At 43.0% G+C, this 20,343-nt stretch overlaps 1 protein-coding gene across 1 annotated transcript; it reads left to right on the top strand.

Moving 5' to 3' along the window:
• Positions 1-12,263: 12,263 nt before the first annotated feature.
• On the top strand, positions 12,264-19,516 carry CLEC3A (C-type lectin domain family 3 member A). Its single transcript, XM_061173986.1, has 3 exons — positions 12,264-12,378; positions 17,272-17,355; positions 19,125-19,516. The coding sequence occupies exons 1-3, from the start codon at positions 12,264-12,266 to the stop codon at positions 19,514-19,516; spliced, it is 591 nt and encodes a 196-aa protein (XP_061029969.1).
• The last annotated feature ends 827 nt before the right edge of the window (positions 19,517-20,343 follow it).

The raw sequence follows: 20,343 nt of genomic DNA, 5'->3' as shown, positions 1-20,343 counted from the left end.
GTTTTGGCTGCATTCGGTCTTCGTTGCTGCATGCAGGCTTTTCTCTAGTTGTGGCGAGCGGGGGCTACTCTTCGTTTCAGTGAACGGGCTTCTCATTGCGGTGGCTTCTCTTCTTGAGGCGCACAGGCTCTAGGCGCACAGGCTTCAGTAGCTGTGGCTCGCGGGCTCAGTAGTTGTGGCTCACGGGCTGTAGAGCACGGGATCAGTAGTTGTGCCACGTGGGCTCAGTAGTTGTGGCTTGCGGGCTCTAGAGTGCACGCTCAGTAGCTGTGGTGCACGGGATTTGTTGCTCCGCGGCATGTGGGATCTTCCTGGACCAGGGCTTGAACCCGTGTCCCCTGCTTTGGCAGGCGGATTCTTAACCACTGCGCCACCAGGGAAGCCTGATCAATATTCTTTTACAGCAGAATTTTAATGATGGCTAAAAAGTCCAATAGATTAATCCCCTTTGAGTAATCCTCTTTCAATTTTTGGTCATTAGAAAAGATTGTTTTGTTTACTCCTTCTAAACTACTGCGAATAGACCTAAGCCAGAGACTGTTTGCTCCTTTATTTCCAATAAGGGATACTCAAGGCAAGTACTGGGTTTTTCAACAACAATCCCAGCTATCTGGTATACATTTTGGAGGATGGCCTAGTCACCTTGGGCAGAAATAAATTATAGAAGGAAGCAGGCATGGTGAATGTGGGTCTTTCAAAGACATAAACCTGTCCCCTGGACTTGCTGTCTCCACACCCAGGCAGCCAAGCTCTGGGAATATTTCCTGTTTGGTTTCCACTGGGAGGAACCCTTCAGCAAGAAACGGCATCCAATGCAAACTGGACGGCCCCTCTGCCCCTCAGGCGAAAGCAGAAGCTGAAAAAGACTCCTGAGATGAAAACTAGATACTCATAAAGCACTAACTCCTTCACTGTTTACCAGACATTCAAAATGGACATGCGAGTGCTCTCCTGAAAGGAAAGAAAAGCTGCTTCAGATTCTGAAGCCCTAAAGGCTTTGACTCTGAGAAAAAGACCAGCATTTTCTAGATGCCCACACAAACCTTCATTATACCCACCATTTTGCTCCCTAATCTGAACGACCTCTCCACATCTCTGAGAAAAAATATAAAATTGAAATCTGCCTCTTACAGATTTTTTTTCCTAGTGGGAGAATGGGCGCGTCCCTTTAAAATAGAGTTATGCAGGATGATGGCATTTGGGGCATTATTAGATGATATTATGGTCAGACAGCAGAGAAATACCTGAATCCTGCCTTGGCCCACCCAACCCTCCTCCCCAATGCATGAGGGACAGTGGTGAATGGACACAAGAACCAACTTAGTGCAGAGCTTGTGTCTTAAACTCCACTACAGAGTACTCCACAGTGTACTGGGCTGGAACACAGAAACTTGCCCCAAATTTAGCAACCTCTGTATCTTCCTTTGCCTAGACTCATATCTCAGCACTTTACCACCATGAGAAGGAATGCTCATGGGAAGAGGCAAAAAGAAAGAGCTAGCCGTTTCCATGTGGGACCCTTCCAAGAATCAGTGACCCTGACTGCGGATCCACACGGCCCATTCTGTATCCTAAAACTGACCCAGTCCAATCACAGTTCCCTCCTCCCGGGAAGGAGACAAACTAAACCCTTCTCCTCTTTCCCATGGGATATAATTAGCAATATGTATCAAGAGTATTAAAATATTCATTCCCTTTGGCCCAGTGATATTATCATTTATCATTGTTTACTATGGATTAAACATTGTTCTAAGTAAGTGCTTTAAAAGTGTTAACGTATTTAAGCCCGCATAATAACCCTGTATTTTAAGTACTACTATTTTTAAGTACTACTATTTGTCCCCTTTTTTTTGGTTTTTTTTTTTTTGGCCTCATGGCATATGTGATCTTAGTTCCCCAACCAGGGATCGAACCCATGCCCCTTGCATTGGAAGCACGGAGTCTTAACCACTGAACCGCCAGGGAAGTCCCTGTCCCCTGTTTTAAAGATGGGGAGACCAAGGCATGGAAAGGCTCAGAAAACTGCCCATGACCTGAGCTGGTGGCAGAGCCTAGCTGCGATCCCAGGCAATCAGGCTCCAGTCTGTGTTGTTAAGTATTAAACTCTGCTGCATTTCAGTAAAACCACTTATAGAATTGTGTGTCCTAAGACAAGAATTGAGTACAGAAAAAAGATTAACACACAAAGTTGTTCATCTCATCATTATTTACAATAAAGGAAAAATTGGAAATTAAAACAACTGAAGATTTAGTTAAAGTAGGGTATATGAAATATTATGTATCCATTAAAACAACGTGTAATAACTCGGGTTGCTGGGTTGTTGCAGACCTACCCGAGGCTTCTATCAATACATGATACGGAGAGCAGGGTTTCTCTGAGCCGTCAGGCAGCCTCCTCCTGCCCCTATAATATTAGGGGAGAATCAGGAGACCAGGTTCCTGCAGAGGCTCTGAGACAACTCACTAAATGGACAACTAGCCTCTCTCTGACAGACAAAAGCTTCAGCCCAGGGTTAGAACCACTCAACGTTACCATCTATTTAATAAGAATTGTTAGCACTTGCTATTGGGAAGGCACCGTTCTAAGCATTTTGTGTGTAGTCACTAATTTGTCGCTACCTAAGAGGTAGACACTGCTGTTACATCTTCTCTTGCAGCAGACACACACAACTGAAAAGTCAAAGCCAGGATTCAAACCAAGGCCCTCTGGTTCCACAGTCTTCGGCCTTAACCAGCACCCCACACAGCCATTCCAGCACAGAGCCTGCAGTGGGAGCCACCTCCTGCCCACCAGCCTGTGGGCATGCATGTGTGTGGCCCTGCGGCCAGCACATTCCTGCACTGAGAGTGAGGTCCATGCAAGATCATGGGTCTGGATCCGGGTGGCACAGGGGATGGGGGCAAAGCAGGGCCTGGGGTGGGAGGCTGCGGAGGGAGGGACAGGGCCCCCACCCTCTTGCACACAAACACCTCTTACCCATCTGACCCAACGCACAGGCAGAGACCTAGAGGTGGAGGGTATACAGAAAATCTCTGTACCTTTCGGTTCATTTCGCTGTGAACTTAAAACTATTCTTTAAAAAAAAAAAAGTCTATTAAAAAAATTAACTTCTTAAACTCAGTTTACTGCAATCCACCTTCAATGTCTAATGCACTGCAAAAATTGCTTCAAGTCATTTTCTAACTCCCAAGACAATTGTGTATTTTAGTCTTTTTTCCTGTTTTACTTCTTTGACCAGTTCTTTCTCTCTCCTTCCTAAGAAACTTTCTCTTAGATTTTTTTAAATGTTTGTTGACTCGGTAAAGGGAAATGCAGGTTTTCTCTGGCCTTTGTGGCCACTGAAGCCCTTTCCTGTCTCTTCTCACCCCTTCAGTATCCAGGACCCCATGGATTTGTCTCTGATTCTCCTCTTTTTTTTTTTAAATTGTGGAGGCCCCGCTATGACTGGGTCTCCTTGGAGTTTTTATTTATTTATTTATTTATTTTTGGCTGTGTTGGGTCTTCGTTTCTGTGCGAGGGCTTTCTCTAGTTGCGGCGAGCGGGGGCCACTCTTCATCGCGGTGCGCGGGCCTCTCACTATCGCGGCCTCTCTTATTGTGGAGCACAGGCTCCAGACGCGCAGGCTCAGTAGTTGTGGCTCACGGGCCCAGTTGCTCCGCGGCATGTGGGATCTTCCCAGACCAGGGCTCGAACCTGTGTTCCCTGCATTAGCAGGCAGATTCTCAACCACTGCGCCACCAGGGAAGCCCTCTGATTCTCCTCTTTTAACCATCAAAGTATCCTGGATTCACCCCCATCATCAGTTTCCCACTATTAACCGTCATTGATTCTCTACTAACAAATAATTGATTCTCTCATGGAACTCTCTTTTGCTACCTCATTCAAGTATCCAGCCATTATTTTCAATCACCAACGAGGCAGACACAGCTGAGTGCACCATGAAAACCTTAGGACCAACGTGTCCAGCATCAAACTGGTTCCAACCCCTCCATCCTCTCCGTCCGCTGCTTCTCTTCCTCTTTCTCATTATTAATCAGAAGCAAAAGAAGTATAAGTAATGCCTTGTACATACAATTCATCCACCTATTTGGTTCCTTTTCCTATTCTTTCTGAGAAACAGATCTCATGGACACAGTTTCCTCAGTTTACCCATTTAGGGTTTCAGCCTCAGGAAGCACATGCTGGAAAGGTGACCAAAAGGCCATCCTTTTTATGTCATCTCAACCAAAAGGAATAGCTTGACTGTTTACTCCAGCCCACTCAGGGGGACCATAAGGTGACTGGAATTCTCTCACTAAATTTCCACCAGTAAGATGGTCATGGATTTAAAGTTGGAAAATTAGTTAATACCCAGAAAGGCAGACCTTCTCAAAGGTTCACTCTGCAACCTACTGTCATCTTGCTTGGAGCACAGGCAAAGTCACAAGCCTCTGAATTACGAGGAAGAACAAAGACCTCACTGTTGTCACCTGAAGGTTGAACTCTAGTTCCACCAAGTCCAACCTTCGGAGGCCCACAGAGAGGAATTGTGAAGGTTTTCCCACTATGGACTGACCTTGTTCTCAGTGGACGGGAGGTAAATACTGACTTATTTGTATTCTCAAACTATCTTGGCAGGAGGGCCAGGCACAACTCACAGTAAATTTGAAACATCGGTACACCTAGGAAAAACAGACCAACAGAATGTTTGCCTTCCATGAAAAATGCACTGTTTGATACAGTGAGTGCTTGGAGGATGGGGCGGAGGGGGTAGTCAGATCGGGGCAGGATGGGCAAAGTCATTAAGAGCTGGGACAATATTATAATGATTATGGTGATAATGATGAATAATTTATCATAGTAGGTCCACATAGGAAAACTCTCTTCTGTATCAACCACTATATTGATCGCTTTTAGGGCACCTTTTTAATCTTCCCAATCACGCTGGCAGATAGTCATCATGGTCCCCACTTTACAGGTACATGAGGATCAGAGCGGTTAATGAGCTTGCCCAGACCACAGAGCTGGCAGACGAGCGAGCCCCGATTCACCCCCAGGTCTGGATGATGTCATTTGTGCACTTTCCACGACCGCACGTTGCTGTGGGAAGCAAGGACATAGTGAGGTGTCTGACTGTTCGGGCCAAGGATGCAGTGGTCTCAGCCACTGTCTGAGAGGCTCCACACGAAGGCAGGGTGGGATGGAGCCCGAAGAACACTTGGTCCCAGAAGAGGGGAGGGAGCCGGTTCCAGATGAGATCACACACTAGACGCTGGCTCAGAGGAGTAGCTCCCACAGGCCTGGAGCAGAGAAGAGGGGCTCAGGTGGAAGCTGATGGAATCAGTGTCAGGGGGAACCCAAGGAACTTGGAGCGATGGCGGAATAGTGTCAAATGGGCAGGACAGACACAGCAACCTCAAGGGGGCCTTCATGAATTAAACTGGGGCTGGAGCCGTTCCTTACAGGTTTCCAAGAAAGAAAGCTGGTCACAGTAGATGGGAGAAGACATGGAGAAGGAGGAAAGAACGCCAGGACTTTCTAGCAGTAGAACTGGCTACCTTGCTGGGTAGTGAGTTCTCCGTCATGAGAAGGATTCAAAGTAGCTTTGACAGGGAAACCACATCAGAGACTTATGTATCAAGTTCAAATGGATGACTGCATGTCTCTCCTAAACTTGAGGTTCCACTGCCCTGACTTTACCAGAAATTTTCACACTGACCTCCTAGGGCTTCCACACAGAGTCCCAAACCCCTCTTCACTACCAGGTGGACCTCATCCCTCAGCTGAGCCCTGAGTGGGAGACCCCAGTTTGATGGAAGCTTCGAAGTTGAGTATTCTAAGAAAAGCCACTTCACTCTCTAAGGTTAGGTCTCATCTTCTACAAAACAGGGATAACAATGCCTTCCTGACTATCAATATATTTAGATAAAAAAATCTTAGCACAGTAGTTCAGATAAGATTAAATGAATCTAAATCACTAATCTAAATCACTTTACTCTAAACCCTCTTGGTTGGATCATTTCATGTAATACACATTTATAAGTGTCCACTCAACAGTAGCCATTTTTTAGGCACCAAAATTGTGCAATCCAACATGGCGGCCACTAGCCACAAGTGGCTATTGAACACTTCCATCAGAGAGCGCTGGTCTAGGAAATCAGAAGAGAATAGGACAAGAGCCGTGTCCAAGATAATGAATGTGGGGGAGACAAATACAAAATAAGTATAAAGTGTGTAGAAGTTCTGTAATGGAAGTATATTCAGTGCAAGTACAAATGGGACCAAATCTGTGGGGTTGGGGTCAGGGCAGGGATGATGCGTCATGCATCTATATCATGGTAGTGAGGGAAGCCCTTTGATTGATCAGCTATTGTGACAAGATGTGGCTTGCATGTTTTATACACATGCTCTAGTTTTCTCAACCATTCCGCAAGACAGATGAAGAAACCAAGGTTCAGAGAGTCGACAAAGTCTGGCCGTTGTCATATAACTAATAAGTGACAGATCTGAAGTTTTTGTTTTGTTTTTGTTTTTCTTTTCTTTTCTTTTGGCAGCGCCGTGTGGCACATGGGATCAAACCCGTGTCCCCTGCATCGGAAGCGTGGAATCTTAACCACTGGACCCCCCAGGGAAGTCCCAGATCTGTGTCCCCAAAACTATCAGCACCCTTACTCTTTACCTCTATTCAATACTGCCCCATCTTAGCAGAGTCTTTATGGTCTCAAAACCTGTCCCCAGCCTTCTCTTCAAATTAATCGTCCACCAGTCACAGCTACAGGTAGGAGTCCTAAGTAGAAAGAAGGCAACTTGCACATCTACCATCACCAATCTTCCCTCCAAACATTTCAACATTGCTCGTGCTATTTCCAAGTTCATTCCTATCACTTCTCCTGAATGCTTCCCCAGAACCTCTGAACACAGCCTTCAAATGTGTCCCGCCTTTAGTATTAACAGACAAACAGCCACGAGACCAGATGAATGTGTCTGTTAGAATTTGACACTCTGGAAAACAGCCTGGAGCAACTTTAAAATAGCAACTGGTGGAATAAACACACCAATGACTCTGGGTGGTCAGGGGACATGTTGTAAACAGCAATTTAATAAAGAAAGTAAAACCCTGGTGACTGTTTTAAAATCCTCACCAAACACTTTTGGATTAAAGGCAATATTTTTATAGCTCCTATTCCCTGGCTATAAATGTGGGCTTCTTCTTAAATAGCCCTTTCAGAAGCCCAGGTCCAGCCCAGGGGACAAGCTGGTGACATCATGCGGCTCCACAAAAAAGGAATTGTTCCACCTCCAAGAAAACTGAGTGAGGCCTGCCTTCCCCAAGGACCAGGTGGGGAAAGGGCCATCTGTCCTCGTTATCTTTGATGTGTGTGTGGCTCATGATGTGTTTTCTTCAGATCACTGCCGTTTCTCTTCGGGCTTTTCCTGTTGAGGTTTTGGGGGTGGGGGTCCACCCAAAGGGGGTAGGCCATGTCCAGCGTCAATCAGCATTTGGGACAGGGACAAAAATACTCACCTTGAGAATATTCTCAGATTCTACCCCCTGACTCCCATCCCTCCTCTTCTTCTAGCCAATCATGCGGACATTGAGTTTCCAGTGCTTTCCCCTGAAGGAGGAGGCCCTGCACTGGGCATCTCTCCAGGAGGAAAGGAAAGTTCCCATCCCTGTCTGGCCTCAGGGCCAAGCACCTACAACTTCCCCAGCTCTGAGAGGGATGATTTCTTAGCATGACTCCACGTGTTATTCATCCAAATGAGCCTGAGGCTCTTTACTCTTCCATGAGTTGAGATGCTGTTTCCTGGGTCAAGTGCCTTGTTGCTGGAACCTCAGAGGGGAGGTGGGAAGGAAAGGAAGCAAAGCAAAACTTCCCTGCCCTGCATGAGTAAATATTTTATTGAGCAAATACTACGTGCCAAGTACTATACTACATGCAAAGTCGAGCTAATCTGACACAGCCCCTGCCCTCTGGGAGCTTACAGTCTAGCCGGAGAGACTGACATCCAGCAAGTAAATCAAATAAAAACATTTAAAAATAAGTAACAAATTGTGATAAGGGCTATAAAGGAAGCAGAGTACTTTGATGGAGAAAACAGAGCAGGACCTTCCTAGATTATGCAGTTAGAGAAGATATGTCTGAGAAGGCGATCTTTGAGTTCAGACCTGGAGGATAAGCCATACACTAAACGGCACTAATTTGGGCACACACCAAGTTTAAGAAGGGGTGGGCTATAGTGACAGAAAAAAAGCATGTGGAAAAGCACAGTGGGGGTGGATGGAGAGATGTGAAGATGAGTCAAACCTGATAAAACTTCACAACTGGAGAAAGCCACCAGGAAGAAGCAGGTAAGTTCTCACCAGGTAAGAGGGCCTTGGACATCTTGGGAAGAAGTCTGGGCTGGGAGTTCCCTGGCGGTCCAGCGGTTAGGACTCAGTGCTTTCGCTGCCGAGGGCCCAGGCTCGATCCCTGGTTGGGGAACTAAGATCCCACAAGCCGCGCGGCCCAGCCAAAAAAAAGAAAAAAAAAGGAAGAAGAAGAAGTCTGGGCTTCATTCTAAGTACAATGGAAAGATTTGGAGGGTTTTACATAGGACAGGGACAATCACATCAGTGACATGTGGATCTTTCCCATGAGCTGGGCGGGAGCCCAACTCCATCTCAAGGATGAGATGGGTTAGGATGAGAGCTCTTGGTGACGCAACACAGGATGATGGCAGGAGAGAGGGCAAATGTATGTGGAGGTAGAATCCACAGCAGCATTGGCTGCTGACAAGGTTGTGGAGAGGGGTGTTGAGGGCAAAGGTGGGTGCCAAAGGCCCCAAACGGCCCCCAGGTTTTAGAATTGGCCCACTGAGTGGATGAAGGAACATTGACTACGATGGGGAAGGCTCAGGACGAACGGGGCTTTTTAAAGTTCACTGGGGAATTCCCTGGCGGCCCAGTGTTAAGAAGACTCAGTGCTTTCACTGTGGTGGCCTGGGTTCAATCCCTGATCGGGGAACTAAGATCCCGTAAGCCGCGCCATGCGGCCAAAAAAAAAAAAACATATTCATGGGACATTAACAGGGGAAGAATCCAGAATTGAATTTAAAGCATCACGAGTTTGAGGTGTCTTTTGAAATACAATTGGAAGCATCACACGGGCAACTGGAGCTGTGAGTCTGAAGGAGGAGATCCAAGTCAAGAGGTAAGTGTGGGAGAGTCCCAGACAGAGAATTTGAAGCCTTGAGAAGGAATAAGGCCACCTAAGGAGAGCGTGTAGAAGATTAGAGCATCCGGGAGGGAGTCCTAAGGAGGACCAGGCAATAGCAGTGAGAAAGAGGTGAATACTCAATTATTTAATTAAAACAAAAAATGTGGGCTTTAGTGAAATTGTCCTATATGCTACTGTAATGGTGGACACATGACATTACATTTATTTGCCCAAATCCACAGAGCCATCCAACACAAACAGTGAACCCTAATATAAGCTATAGACTTCAGTTAATAATAATATATCAATATTCATTCATCAATTATAACAAATATACCACACACATGTAAGATGGTAACAATAAGAGAAACTGGGGGGCAGGGAGTGAAGAGGAGGTTTATGGGAGCTCTCAGTACTCTCGGCTCAGTTTTTCTACAAATCTACAACTGGTCTAGATACAAATGAACTTACTTACAAAACAGAAATAGACTCACAAACATAGAAAACAAACTTACGGTTACCAAAGGGGAAAGGGGGGATGGGGGCGATAAATTAGGAGTTTGGGGTTAACATACACACACTACTATTTATAAAATAGGTAAACAACAAGAGCCTACTGTATAGCACAGGGAACTCTACTCAATACTTGTAATAACCTATAATGGAAAAGAATCTGAAGAAATATATATATGTATAGCTGAACCACTTTGCTGTACACTCGAAACTAACACAGCATTGCAAATTAATTATACTTCAATTAAAAGAAGAGGTCGCTGATAAAAAATAAACCTGATTTATGGAAAAAAATAAAACTGCTCTAAAAAACAGTTTATTAATTTAGAAAGAAGAAAGCATGGGCTTTCAGATATGGCAAACAGAAAACAATCAAAAAAAGTATCAGAGGCTTTCCTGGAAAGAGAAAAGAGCTTAAAACAGTATAGATTTATTTTGAAGAAAAAAGACCGTGTTCTTATAAGCCTAGCTTGAACATAGCACAGATCAAAGATCTAAGAGGAATCATTAGCTTTCCACCACTGTTCTATAACTTGAAATCTCAGAGTAAAGGATCTGAGAAGCTGGCAGAAAGCTTTTTGGATCAATCACAAGATAACTGTAAAACATTGATCCTTTTCCCTTTTCAAATCAAAGCACATGTTTCCCAGATCAATAGAGTCAATCAGAACTAGATTTTAAATTCTACTCCCACCCTTGGGACCTGAGTGACACTAAACAAATCCACTTAATTTTTCTGAGGCTCAGTTTCAATCATCTATAAAATGGAGAGAATGCAAGAAAGAGTAGGTACATGTATAACTGATTCACTTTGCTGTACAGGAGAAACTAACACAGCGTTGTAAATCAACTATACTCCAATAAAAATTTTTTTAAAAAATGGAGAGAATGCGTATCCCGTAGGCTTGTAAAGACCTGTAAAGACCAGAAATATCTGCCATTACCATACTATTATAATTTATGGTAAGGATATTCAGATATTATTACTATTATCATCATCACTATAATTATTAACCACTGGACATTGTGCTAAGTGCTTATAGTCACTGTCTCGTTTCATCTTTCCAACAGCCCTGAAAAGTCAGTATCCCTAGTCCCATTACTAAGATGAGAAAAGACTCAGAGAGGTTCAGTGACTTGCCCAAGATCCCACAGCTGCTAAACAGATGAAAGTAGGATGTGAACCTAGCTCAGCTTGTTTCCACAGCGCTCTCAAATGCCTACACGTAGATTGCCCACATCGGTACAAGGAGTTTACATCACAAGTAAAATCTTTATTTTTTATTTCACACTTACATCTCTACATTATGTTAGACTTTCCTACATCAGTGGTCTTCCTTTGATGTCAGTACACAGGTAGTCTACAAAGTGGCTTTAGCAGGAAGGAAATGAAGATGGATTAGACTCATTTTACTCACTAAGATTCAGAAGGAATCAATCACCCCTTGATTCTTCCTGTATTGTCTCAACAAAAAAGAGAAAATGGATTTGGTCCTTCAGACCTTCCAAAATCTGCAAACCCTGGCCTCCATCTGCACCTGGTCACCCAACAGTGATATGAACGGAGTCAGTTAGGGCAGAGGCCTTTCCCAGGGTCTAACTCACTCCATCTTGGTCACACCCATGGAGGTCCCTTGCTTATGTCACAAAAAGCCTGCCTGGTTCTCAGTATTTTTCCTTAAAGCCCATTGTTCGGGTAAGAATAATTATACCAAGTCTTTCATTATACTTCTCCATTATTTCTGTACTTCCTTTGAAAGTGTTTTTTAGGTGTTTGGAATAATTTCAAAGAAAAAAGTGTTGGTTGGTGGAGATATGCAAGGTAACAATAGTTGATATTTTACATTAATTCTTATGGAAAAAATTCACCGTCTTTCTTTTCTTTTCTTTCTGTGTTTTCCCAAGAATCTAGTTCTTGGTGAATCTACAAAATCCTAATAGAAGGCCTTATACTTGATCATGGACTATCCCCTTCGACCGCCTTCATTACTCCCTGCGAGCAAACCCTTCCCAAGTTCCACATGAGCTGTGTAGTCACGTGAGTGTGAAGAGACACAGGTGGTGCTCTGGCATCACACATGCACGCACGCACACAATAACTTTGCTAGATTTGTGTGTGGGTCATTGAATACATTTCCCAGAATATTAAGTGAACTTCAGACCTCCAAACCAAAGACTTAAATATTGGGGTCTTCACGGAGAGACCCCATGCTTCCTGGACTTTAAATTTAAAAAAGAAAAGAAAAGAAAAGAAAAAAAGACAAAAGCGAAACTCTTAGTCCCTTAATAAACTCTGATATGCTCTGAAAAGGCAAGTCAAGTAGGAAAAATTTTCCTAGCAGGAAAATTTTTTTTAAAGCCTAAACAAGACATGAGAACAGGGGCCACCTTATGCTGCAGCCAGCAGAGGCATTCAAACATTCCGTCAGCAGGATTCCAGCCGACCTGCACAGTGCGCTTTTATAAAGGTGGCCCCAGGCATGTCAGGGCAAGATGTGGCTGTGAAGTCTACCTGCCCCTTCGTACTTCAGAGGAGCCAGCACAGTGGCTGTCAGACTTGCCTGAGAGCCATGGCAAAGAATGGACTTGTAATTTACATCCTGGTTATCACCTTACTCCTGGACCAGACCACCAGCCACACGTCCAAGTTCAAAGCCAAGAAGCACAGCAAACGCCGAGTGAAAGGTAACGGGGTTTCTCCGTCCAGCAAAACCCTAGGCTTGCTCAAGGTGGGGAGGAGCTGGACAATATTCATTTCCAAACTCTTCCAGGAGACCACCTCTGGTGACGGTACCGTGGCTTCATGTGGATATGGCATTTTCAGGGGACTGAGGGACCTCTTAATTTTCTGGGACAGCTTGATATTTAAAGGAATCAAATGGTAGGCTGTATTGTATATCTGTATGGTATTCTGTATTGTATATCTTTTGTCAGGTGAGCTTAGGCATGAGAATGTTCTTTGGAGGGTCATAACCTGGATACAACATCAGGTATTTGGAATGAGGGATCAAGTAGAAGAGACTGATTAACAGGGTATATACCATTTCACTCGTAGATATTGTATGATGTTCACATATATCTGTAAGATAACTATAATCTTATTAAATGTGCAGTAGAGGATAGAGCTATTGGTAATGTGACTTCCGTTTCATCATTAGTTATCATGTAGGTATATTTTCATATCCCTGGCAATATAAGGACAGTCTATACTATAACATATATTTAAGATTTTAATGTCATAGAGAAGTTGAAACTCTTTCAATTAAAAATATTTCAACAAACAAAAGTCATATAGCATTTGAAGACATTTTAATGCAAAACAATCTCCAAGCAAACCCAAATTTGTGGTGGCTTGAATTGGGTTAAGAGATTTTAAAAAAAAAATCCTGCAAGGAACAATGATGATGGCAATGTATTTGCAATATGCTAAAACCAAATCAAAAGGAAAAGCATCAAGAAAAGTGTGGGGTGATGTTTTATCTCATCCTGAGTCATTTTCATATCAGGATATTTCAAGGTAAATATTAGAACACTATTTCCTTATCAATTTCACTTCATTAGTAACAAAACACACCAAAAATACAAACAACATTAAAGTCTTGATTTAACACAACACGAATGGCTGGTGGGTAAAAGGGAGCTTATCTTGCACCGTGTTTTTAAGATTACACAGTGCCCTTTTCCAGGAATATTTATTTATACACTTTAGGTCTGATGCAAAGTTTCTTAAGTGGAATCTCTTTTCCTTATAAAATATTACACTTCTCTGTTACTTCTTTTAATGATAGATTAAAATATTTCTCATGAGTGATGAAGACAGGAAAAGGAGGGAGAGAAGATGTGGCATATTTTTGTTGCCAGCATTTCTTTACCATAAAGAAGGACTAGCGAAGTGGTGACCACCCAGTAAGGATGCAGGGAGGTGTTTGAATATGTGAGTGTGTGTGTTTGTGCGCTGTGTGGGTGTTTCTCAGTTGTAGTTCAGGTTATTATGCCCTACCCTCCAAGACACACACACAGCATGCACACATGCTTTTGTTTGTTTTTCAACAGACTGGGTCCACATTTTAAATATCATCCTCCCAAAGCGGTTTTGCTCATTTTTGCCATGAGATCCGAGAAAGTAAATTCTACAGTAAGTGAAACCATTAGTCTAAACTTGCTAAACATTTCTTTCCCCCATACATTTTAAAAATATTTTAAGTACCTGGAAAGAATACCAAAGTTTATGAAATCAAAAGCGAAAGCCATTTTTTCTCTCTCGATCCTTTCCACAGAATTACCCGCTATTAACTGTTAGGAGATAGCATCCCCAGAGTTTTCTTTAATGTCCGATTAAAAATTGATACTTTTAACAAAATAAGAGTTGGCTATCCAGAGTACTTGGCAGACAAATTAATTGACTTTATCTATTAAATCTTGGATAACCTTAAATGTAAGGCATACCTCAGCCCTTTTAACAGCTGCATAATATTCCCTTATGGATGGGTCATGACTTATTTAATCTGTTCTCTCTTGGTGAACTTTTGTGTTCATCAGATCCATCCCTTTATGATCCAATGCCTCAGTGAACTGCTTTGCACACAGATATTGATCCCCCTGCTAGAATATTGTGATGATACACTTCTAGAAGTAAAATTGTAGGTTAATTACACTGTCTCTCAAAATGGTAGCATGAACCCATGCTCTCATCTTCAGCGTATGAGAGCACCCATTCACACCTTGACAACCTGACATCCTATCATCAGGTTAAGCTGTGCCAGCCTAACAAAACCCAAAAACCTTCTTTTAATTTGCACCTCTTTGATGGTTAACAAAGTTGAGGTATTTTTCATACGTTTACTGGTCATTTATTCCAGGAATTATTTTTGCATCCCTACTCCGTACCTACTTTTGGAGAACAACAATAATAAAATGAAAGGGAGCTTTTTTTAAAAACTCGAAATGGCAGTTGAGTGATTTAGCTCCAAAACCAAGTTTTCCCTGCTATTTACTTCATAGGTCTCAACAAGTTAGGTGGAGCAATGCAAATTATGTTGTAGTCATGAATCAAAAATAAATTTTTTTATTGTGAAATAGCTGTTCCCTGTATTCATTGTCGACAAAACACATCCACATTTCTCACCAAGGACGGAAGCAGAAGCCAAGCCACCTGGATAACGACTTCCATAGTGATCTCCCAAGAGCCTAATATTAATTCATGTGTCGTCATGTTAATTACAATGTTTACAGCTTCCCTACGAGGCCCTTTATTTAAATAGCGTGGAGCAGGAAGCCACGACGGACTGGGGGTGACATCTGTATGGTTTACAACTTGTAACTTGGGAGAAACCTTCATCAGTCTTTGCAAGTCTGGCCTCCGACAGGCGATGGCTGTGCACCCTGAATGTACCCTTACATTTATTCTGGATTCTATGGTCCCGTTGAGGAAACCCTTGCGTTATTGTCCTTCTCAGCTGAGCTACTGGACGCTTTGAGAATTGATGTCCATCCCTGGATACCCCAGAAGGCATTTCCTAACCCAAATGTGGAAACACCTGGCTTGCAAAGCATATGTTTAAGGGGAAAATGAGGGACCTCCCTGGCGGTCCAGTGGTTAAGACTCCCCACTTCCACTGCAGGGGGCACAGGTTCGATCCCTGGTCAGGGAACTAAGATCCTGCTTGCGGTGCGGTGTGGCCAAAAAAAGAAAAGGGGTGGGAGGGTAAAGTGAATCAGCATATTTGGATTTGGTATTGTCCTGAAAAACCCAGGATAGAACACAGATTCCCTGTGTGGTATCCCCACAAAAAGGCAGTTAGGAACAGCCATATCAAGCTTTAAGCATCTTAGCTATTCGAGGCCACGTACTAGGGACCAACCAGGTAAAGGTGATCACTGCGCAGAAGCAGATGGGAGGGGTGGGAAGAGAACAGACTTGAAGTCAGCGAGATTCAAATCCCAACTCTGCACCTTACTAGCTGGGTGACCTTTGGCAGGTTAATTCAGATTTCTGTGCCTCTCTTTCTCCATTTGTGAAATGATAGTGTCCATCTCATAGTAATACTGAAAGAATTAAGCTCCCAGTGCACAGTATATGGTGGCTTTTAATATTTATTAAGATTTATTATAATTCCTGCCTTTGAAGAGCTCACAAGCTGTCAATTTCTAAGTCCCCATCAGGTCTGGATTTTTTATTTAGTCAAGGTTGCTAATTTTCTACTACTTACTTATACCCAAGGTTGGTAGAGGACAGCCACGAAGATTAACCTCATCCAGGGGCATTCAAGACTAAGTAAATTGCTAATCCCTAATACAGAGCATTTTTAGAGGGCTTTTTATCATTGCCTTTCCCTGTTTCTCTATGAAAATCACTTAACCCTGCTAGGAGCCAATATACCTGGAACATCAGTTGAGTAGGGATATTGGGGACAGGGGACTTGGGGACCCAATTAAGTCTGAGTGTGAGTTCTACCACTTATCTGCCAATTTAGCTCATTGAGTTCATTCTCATTCTTCAATGGGAATCTCATTTTCCTCCATTCGTAACTATTTTTGAAGAGTAAATGAAAATAACACAAAAGTATTTTGTATGCCATAAAGTGTTTGTTCACTCAGCAAACATTATGAGACTGATTATGTGCCAAGCATCATGTTAAACATCGGGAATACCATGGACAACCAGAGAGATGAAATTAAGTAAGTAAAGCAAGATGATTATAGATTGGAGAAAGTGTGCGGAAGAAAAATAAAGGTTCAAGGAAAGAGATCAGCCAGAGGGATGCTAATGTAGAGAGGATGATCAGAAAGCCTTCTCAGAAGAGGAAGAGGCAGGACAGGAATAAAGCCGCAGACATAGAGAATGGACTTGAGGACACAGGGAGGGGGAAGGGTAAGCTGGGACGAGGTGAGAGAGTGGCATGGACATATATACACTACCAAATGTAAAATAGCTAGCTAGTGGGAAGCAGCCGCATAGCACAGGGAGATCAGCTCGGTGCTTTGTGACCACCTAGAGGGGTGGGATAGGGAGTGGGGGGAGGGAGACGCAAGAGGGAGGAGAAATGGGGATATATGTATATGTATAGCTGATTCACTTTGTTATACAGCAGAAACTAACACAACAATGTAAAGCAATTATACTCCAATAAACATGTTAAAAAAAAAAAAAAGAAGAGGAGAACTTTAAGCTTGATAAGGAGGTGGACAAGACCTGGGCAAGAGTGTTCCAGGCAGAAGGAACACAAAGGAAGCATCCTGAGATGAGACAGCTTGCTCTAGGATGCATCCGAAATCAACAAGTCTGAAGTCTGGTGATGGAGGGCGAGTCCCACAGGGTGGGGCTGGAGAGACAGACAGGAGCACCATCCCCCAGAAAGACCTTCTAATATTATTACCCCCACCAAGCCCTTATACATCTTTCTGGCTAACTTATTTTCATGCATTATTTTCCATGTACACTGGGCTCAGTTTCATCAAAATCACCCTCGCCTTAGATTCTGGATTCCAAAGCTTTATTTTATTTTGTTTTATTTGTATCTTATTTTAATCATACGCTTTTCATTCCTCCTACCCCGCCCTACCCTAAAATATCCTCAGAAAAGGATGGAGACCTGAAGGTTCAAGTGGAAAAGCTCTGGAGAGAAGTCAATGCCCTGAAGGAAATGCAAGCCCTGCAGACAGGTGAGATCCCATCTCATCTCAAACAAGATAGGAAAAGAAATTGTGATTTGTCAGCAGTTCAAACCATATAGAGAGTACATGTTGAGTTGTAAGCGACATTTTTTTTAAAGAGACATTGACAAGCCAGAGATGTGTCCAGGAGAAAGGATCTAAAAGCTGGGGAGATGATTGTTTGGGGAAATCAGCTTGATTTTCCACTCCCTACTCCTGTAAATGGGTGGTATAGAAATAAACCCAGGCATTTCAATAATACATTTTAAAAGTCCGTCCATAATTCTTCTTTAATGGGCAATGAAAGGAAACTGAAGAAGTATTAACTAGCTAAAATAATCAGCATTATTTAGATTTACTAAGTGCCCATTGGGAGATCGCCGAGGTTGAACTAAACACAGGATCAGAGGACTCACTCCCGACAAGTAGGGCAACACGTGCAGAGAAGACCAGTGGTTAGAGCCATAGCTTGCCAGCAGGGGGCAGCATTCAGTGTTCCTTTTTCACGGAGTAGCGCTCCTGGCAGCCTATGCAGCTGTACACACTGCTGTCCAGGAGCTACTCTGATGGCTCCCAGGGCAAGGAAATGAGAGCCACACTAGGTAAGTTCAGGAACATCCCTGGCTTGTAAGGTTCACACCCTCAGGAATGAATACTCTCATAGCAACTCCAAAAGCAGAGCTTTGAGGGTCTCACAAGAGAACTGCCCAATTATAAGACTTACCACCTTCAAGGAAGACTGAAGTTACAGCTTTTCCATCAAATATTTACAACTCCCAGGCCAGCTGTATGTTACTGATCCTGAGTCATTTTTACCATAAGCAACGTTGCCTAGTAACACTGGTGAAAGGGCCCTTTATCAGGTTCCCAGGGGAACAGAATTAGAAAGTTAAAGGACGGCCAAATGCGTTTGCAGAAGGGGAAAGAGTTTTGTTAACCCTCCAACCACAGTTGGGGACTATAATAATACCTTACAAACATTAACACATTAATCCTCCAACAATTTATGAGACAGATGCTGCTATGATTATCCTCATTTTACAGATGAGGAAACTGAGGCACAGAGAAATTAAATAATTTTTCCAAAGCTTACACAGCTAGTAAATGTCAGAACTGACACCTAAGTCCAGGCACTACAGCCCTGGAGCCTGACTCTCCAATGCTATGCCTTGAAACTATCTTTCTACTTGTTTTATCCTGGGTAAGATAAAAAATATTACCAGGGCTCAGCTATCTGCATAAGAAAAGCCCTATCTCTCCACATGCAAACTCAGACTTTTGTTTTTGTTTGTTTTTTAATAATTGTGGCACACCAACCAGTTCCAAAAGTCCCAAGGAAATTCAGCACATAATGGAGCTACACAAACTAGCGAACATGTGTATATCCAAGCAGCAGGAGGCTAAAGGCCAGGGTTTAAGGGTGGGGCAGACCTGGGTTTCCATAGTTGTGATCTTATGTGACAGGTAAGTCACCTTTTTTTTTTTTTTTTTTAAACATCTTTATTGAAGTATAATTGCTTTACAATGGTGTGCTAGCTTCTGCTTTACAACAAAGTGAATCAGTTACACATGTAAGTCACCTTTTTATAGGCTAAGTTGTTAATAAGTACCAACTTCTTTAAGCTTCGTTATCCTGATATGTAAAGATGGGCGTAATAAAATCCCACTTCATGGGATGGTTGTGATTATGACATGACATTATTGCTATTGGCCAGATCCAGTCCTGGATTATTATACTCCAAAAGCATCTTAATATGTCAAATTTCACATCTTTACAGTCTGTCTCCGAGGCACAAAATTTCACAAGAAGTGCTACCTTGCTTTGGAAGGCTCGAAGCACTTCCACGAAGCCAACGAAGACTGCATTTCCAAGGGAGGGACGCTGGTTGTCCCCAGAAGCTCCGATGAAATCAACGCCGTCCGAGACTATGGTAAAAGGAGCCTGCCGGGGGTCAATGACTTTTGGCTGGGCATCAACGACATGGTCACAGAAGGCAAGTTCGTCGATATCAATGGAGTCGCCATCTCCTTCCTCAACTGGGACCATGCACAGCCTAATGGTGGCAAGCGGGAAAACTGTGTCCTCTTCTCCCAGTCAGCTCAGGGCAAATGGAGTGACGAGGTCTGTCGTAGCAGCAAGAGGTACATATGTGAGTTCACCATCCCCTAATAAACCCTTCTTGAATGTGTCTTCCAAGCAAGATCGGTCATGATTTATAGGCTGATGGATCTCAAGAATAAGTCAAAAGTGTCCTCCCTCACAGGACTTTGTGTCCATAGGAATACAAGAGTCAGCCAATTTTGCTACCACATTGTATTGTGATTTTGCCCTCCCTGGGGTATGGGGGAGCAGAAAATAATGATCTAACCATGTACACACTGTTAAAGTGGCTTCTGCAAAATGGGCTATCAGACCTTTCTCACTCCTGGTCCCTCTTACTTATATAGACCAGCTTAGTGTTAAAAATACAATAGCCAGAAAAGCAAGCTTAGACTACCTGGAAGATTTTCTCTTAAAAGTTTAGTATATATTTGATTGATGAGGTGCTACATAATCCAAAAACTTTTCAGTCTGATGTTCAATCTGTTCCATCCTAATGATAGTATCTTATTAGCCCATCACCCTTTCTTTGAGTTGCAGCATCCCCTGGTGGGACTAGTATCTTCTCTGTCACATCAAAACATGAACGTCTCAGACAGGTTCTGATTTAATTCTGTTTTCTTCAAAACCATCCTACTCCCCCCAGCCCTCCAGCCATATACACATCTTTTTTTTTTTTTTTTTGGAAGTTCCAAGTAAAGATCTGGAAGGAAATATTAAGGCAGTATCGGTAACCATAAGACAGAATAGAGCAGCAGATTGTATAGAAAAAGAAAGTTTTAAAAAGTCTACTTTTTCCCTGCATTAACATCTTTACCTGCCTTTATGAAATCAAGGGTGGATATTACATGTTAGTTTCCTTTTTTTTTTAACATATTTTACATACTTATATATAT

The sequence above is a fragment of the Eubalaena glacialis genome, chromosome 18, assembly GCF_028564815.1.
Source record: "Eubalaena glacialis isolate mEubGla1 chromosome 18, mEubGla1.1.hap2.+ XY, whole genome shotgun sequence".
In the NCBI taxonomy this organism is placed as follows: Eukaryota; Metazoa; Chordata; class Mammalia; order Artiodactyla; family Balaenidae; genus Eubalaena; species Eubalaena glacialis.
This window is presented reverse-complemented; position numbering and strand designations above follow the sequence as displayed.

What these genes read in the sequence shown, in the direction of transcription:
- CLEC3A (XM_061173986.1), top strand. Translation starts at nt 12,264, where the DNA reads ATGGCAAAGAATGGACTTGTAATTTACATCCTGGTTATCACCTTACTC. An exon ending in CAGCAAACGCCGAGTGAAAG is followed by an intron (nt 12,379 to 17,271) that starts GTAACGGGGTTT and finishes AAATATCCTCAG; the next exon opens with AAAAGGATGGAGACCTGAAG. An exon ending in AATGCAAGCCCTGCAGACAG is followed by an intron (nt 17,356 to 19,124) that starts GTGAGATCCCAT and finishes ACATCTTTACAG; the next exon opens with TCTGTCTCCGAGGCACAAAA.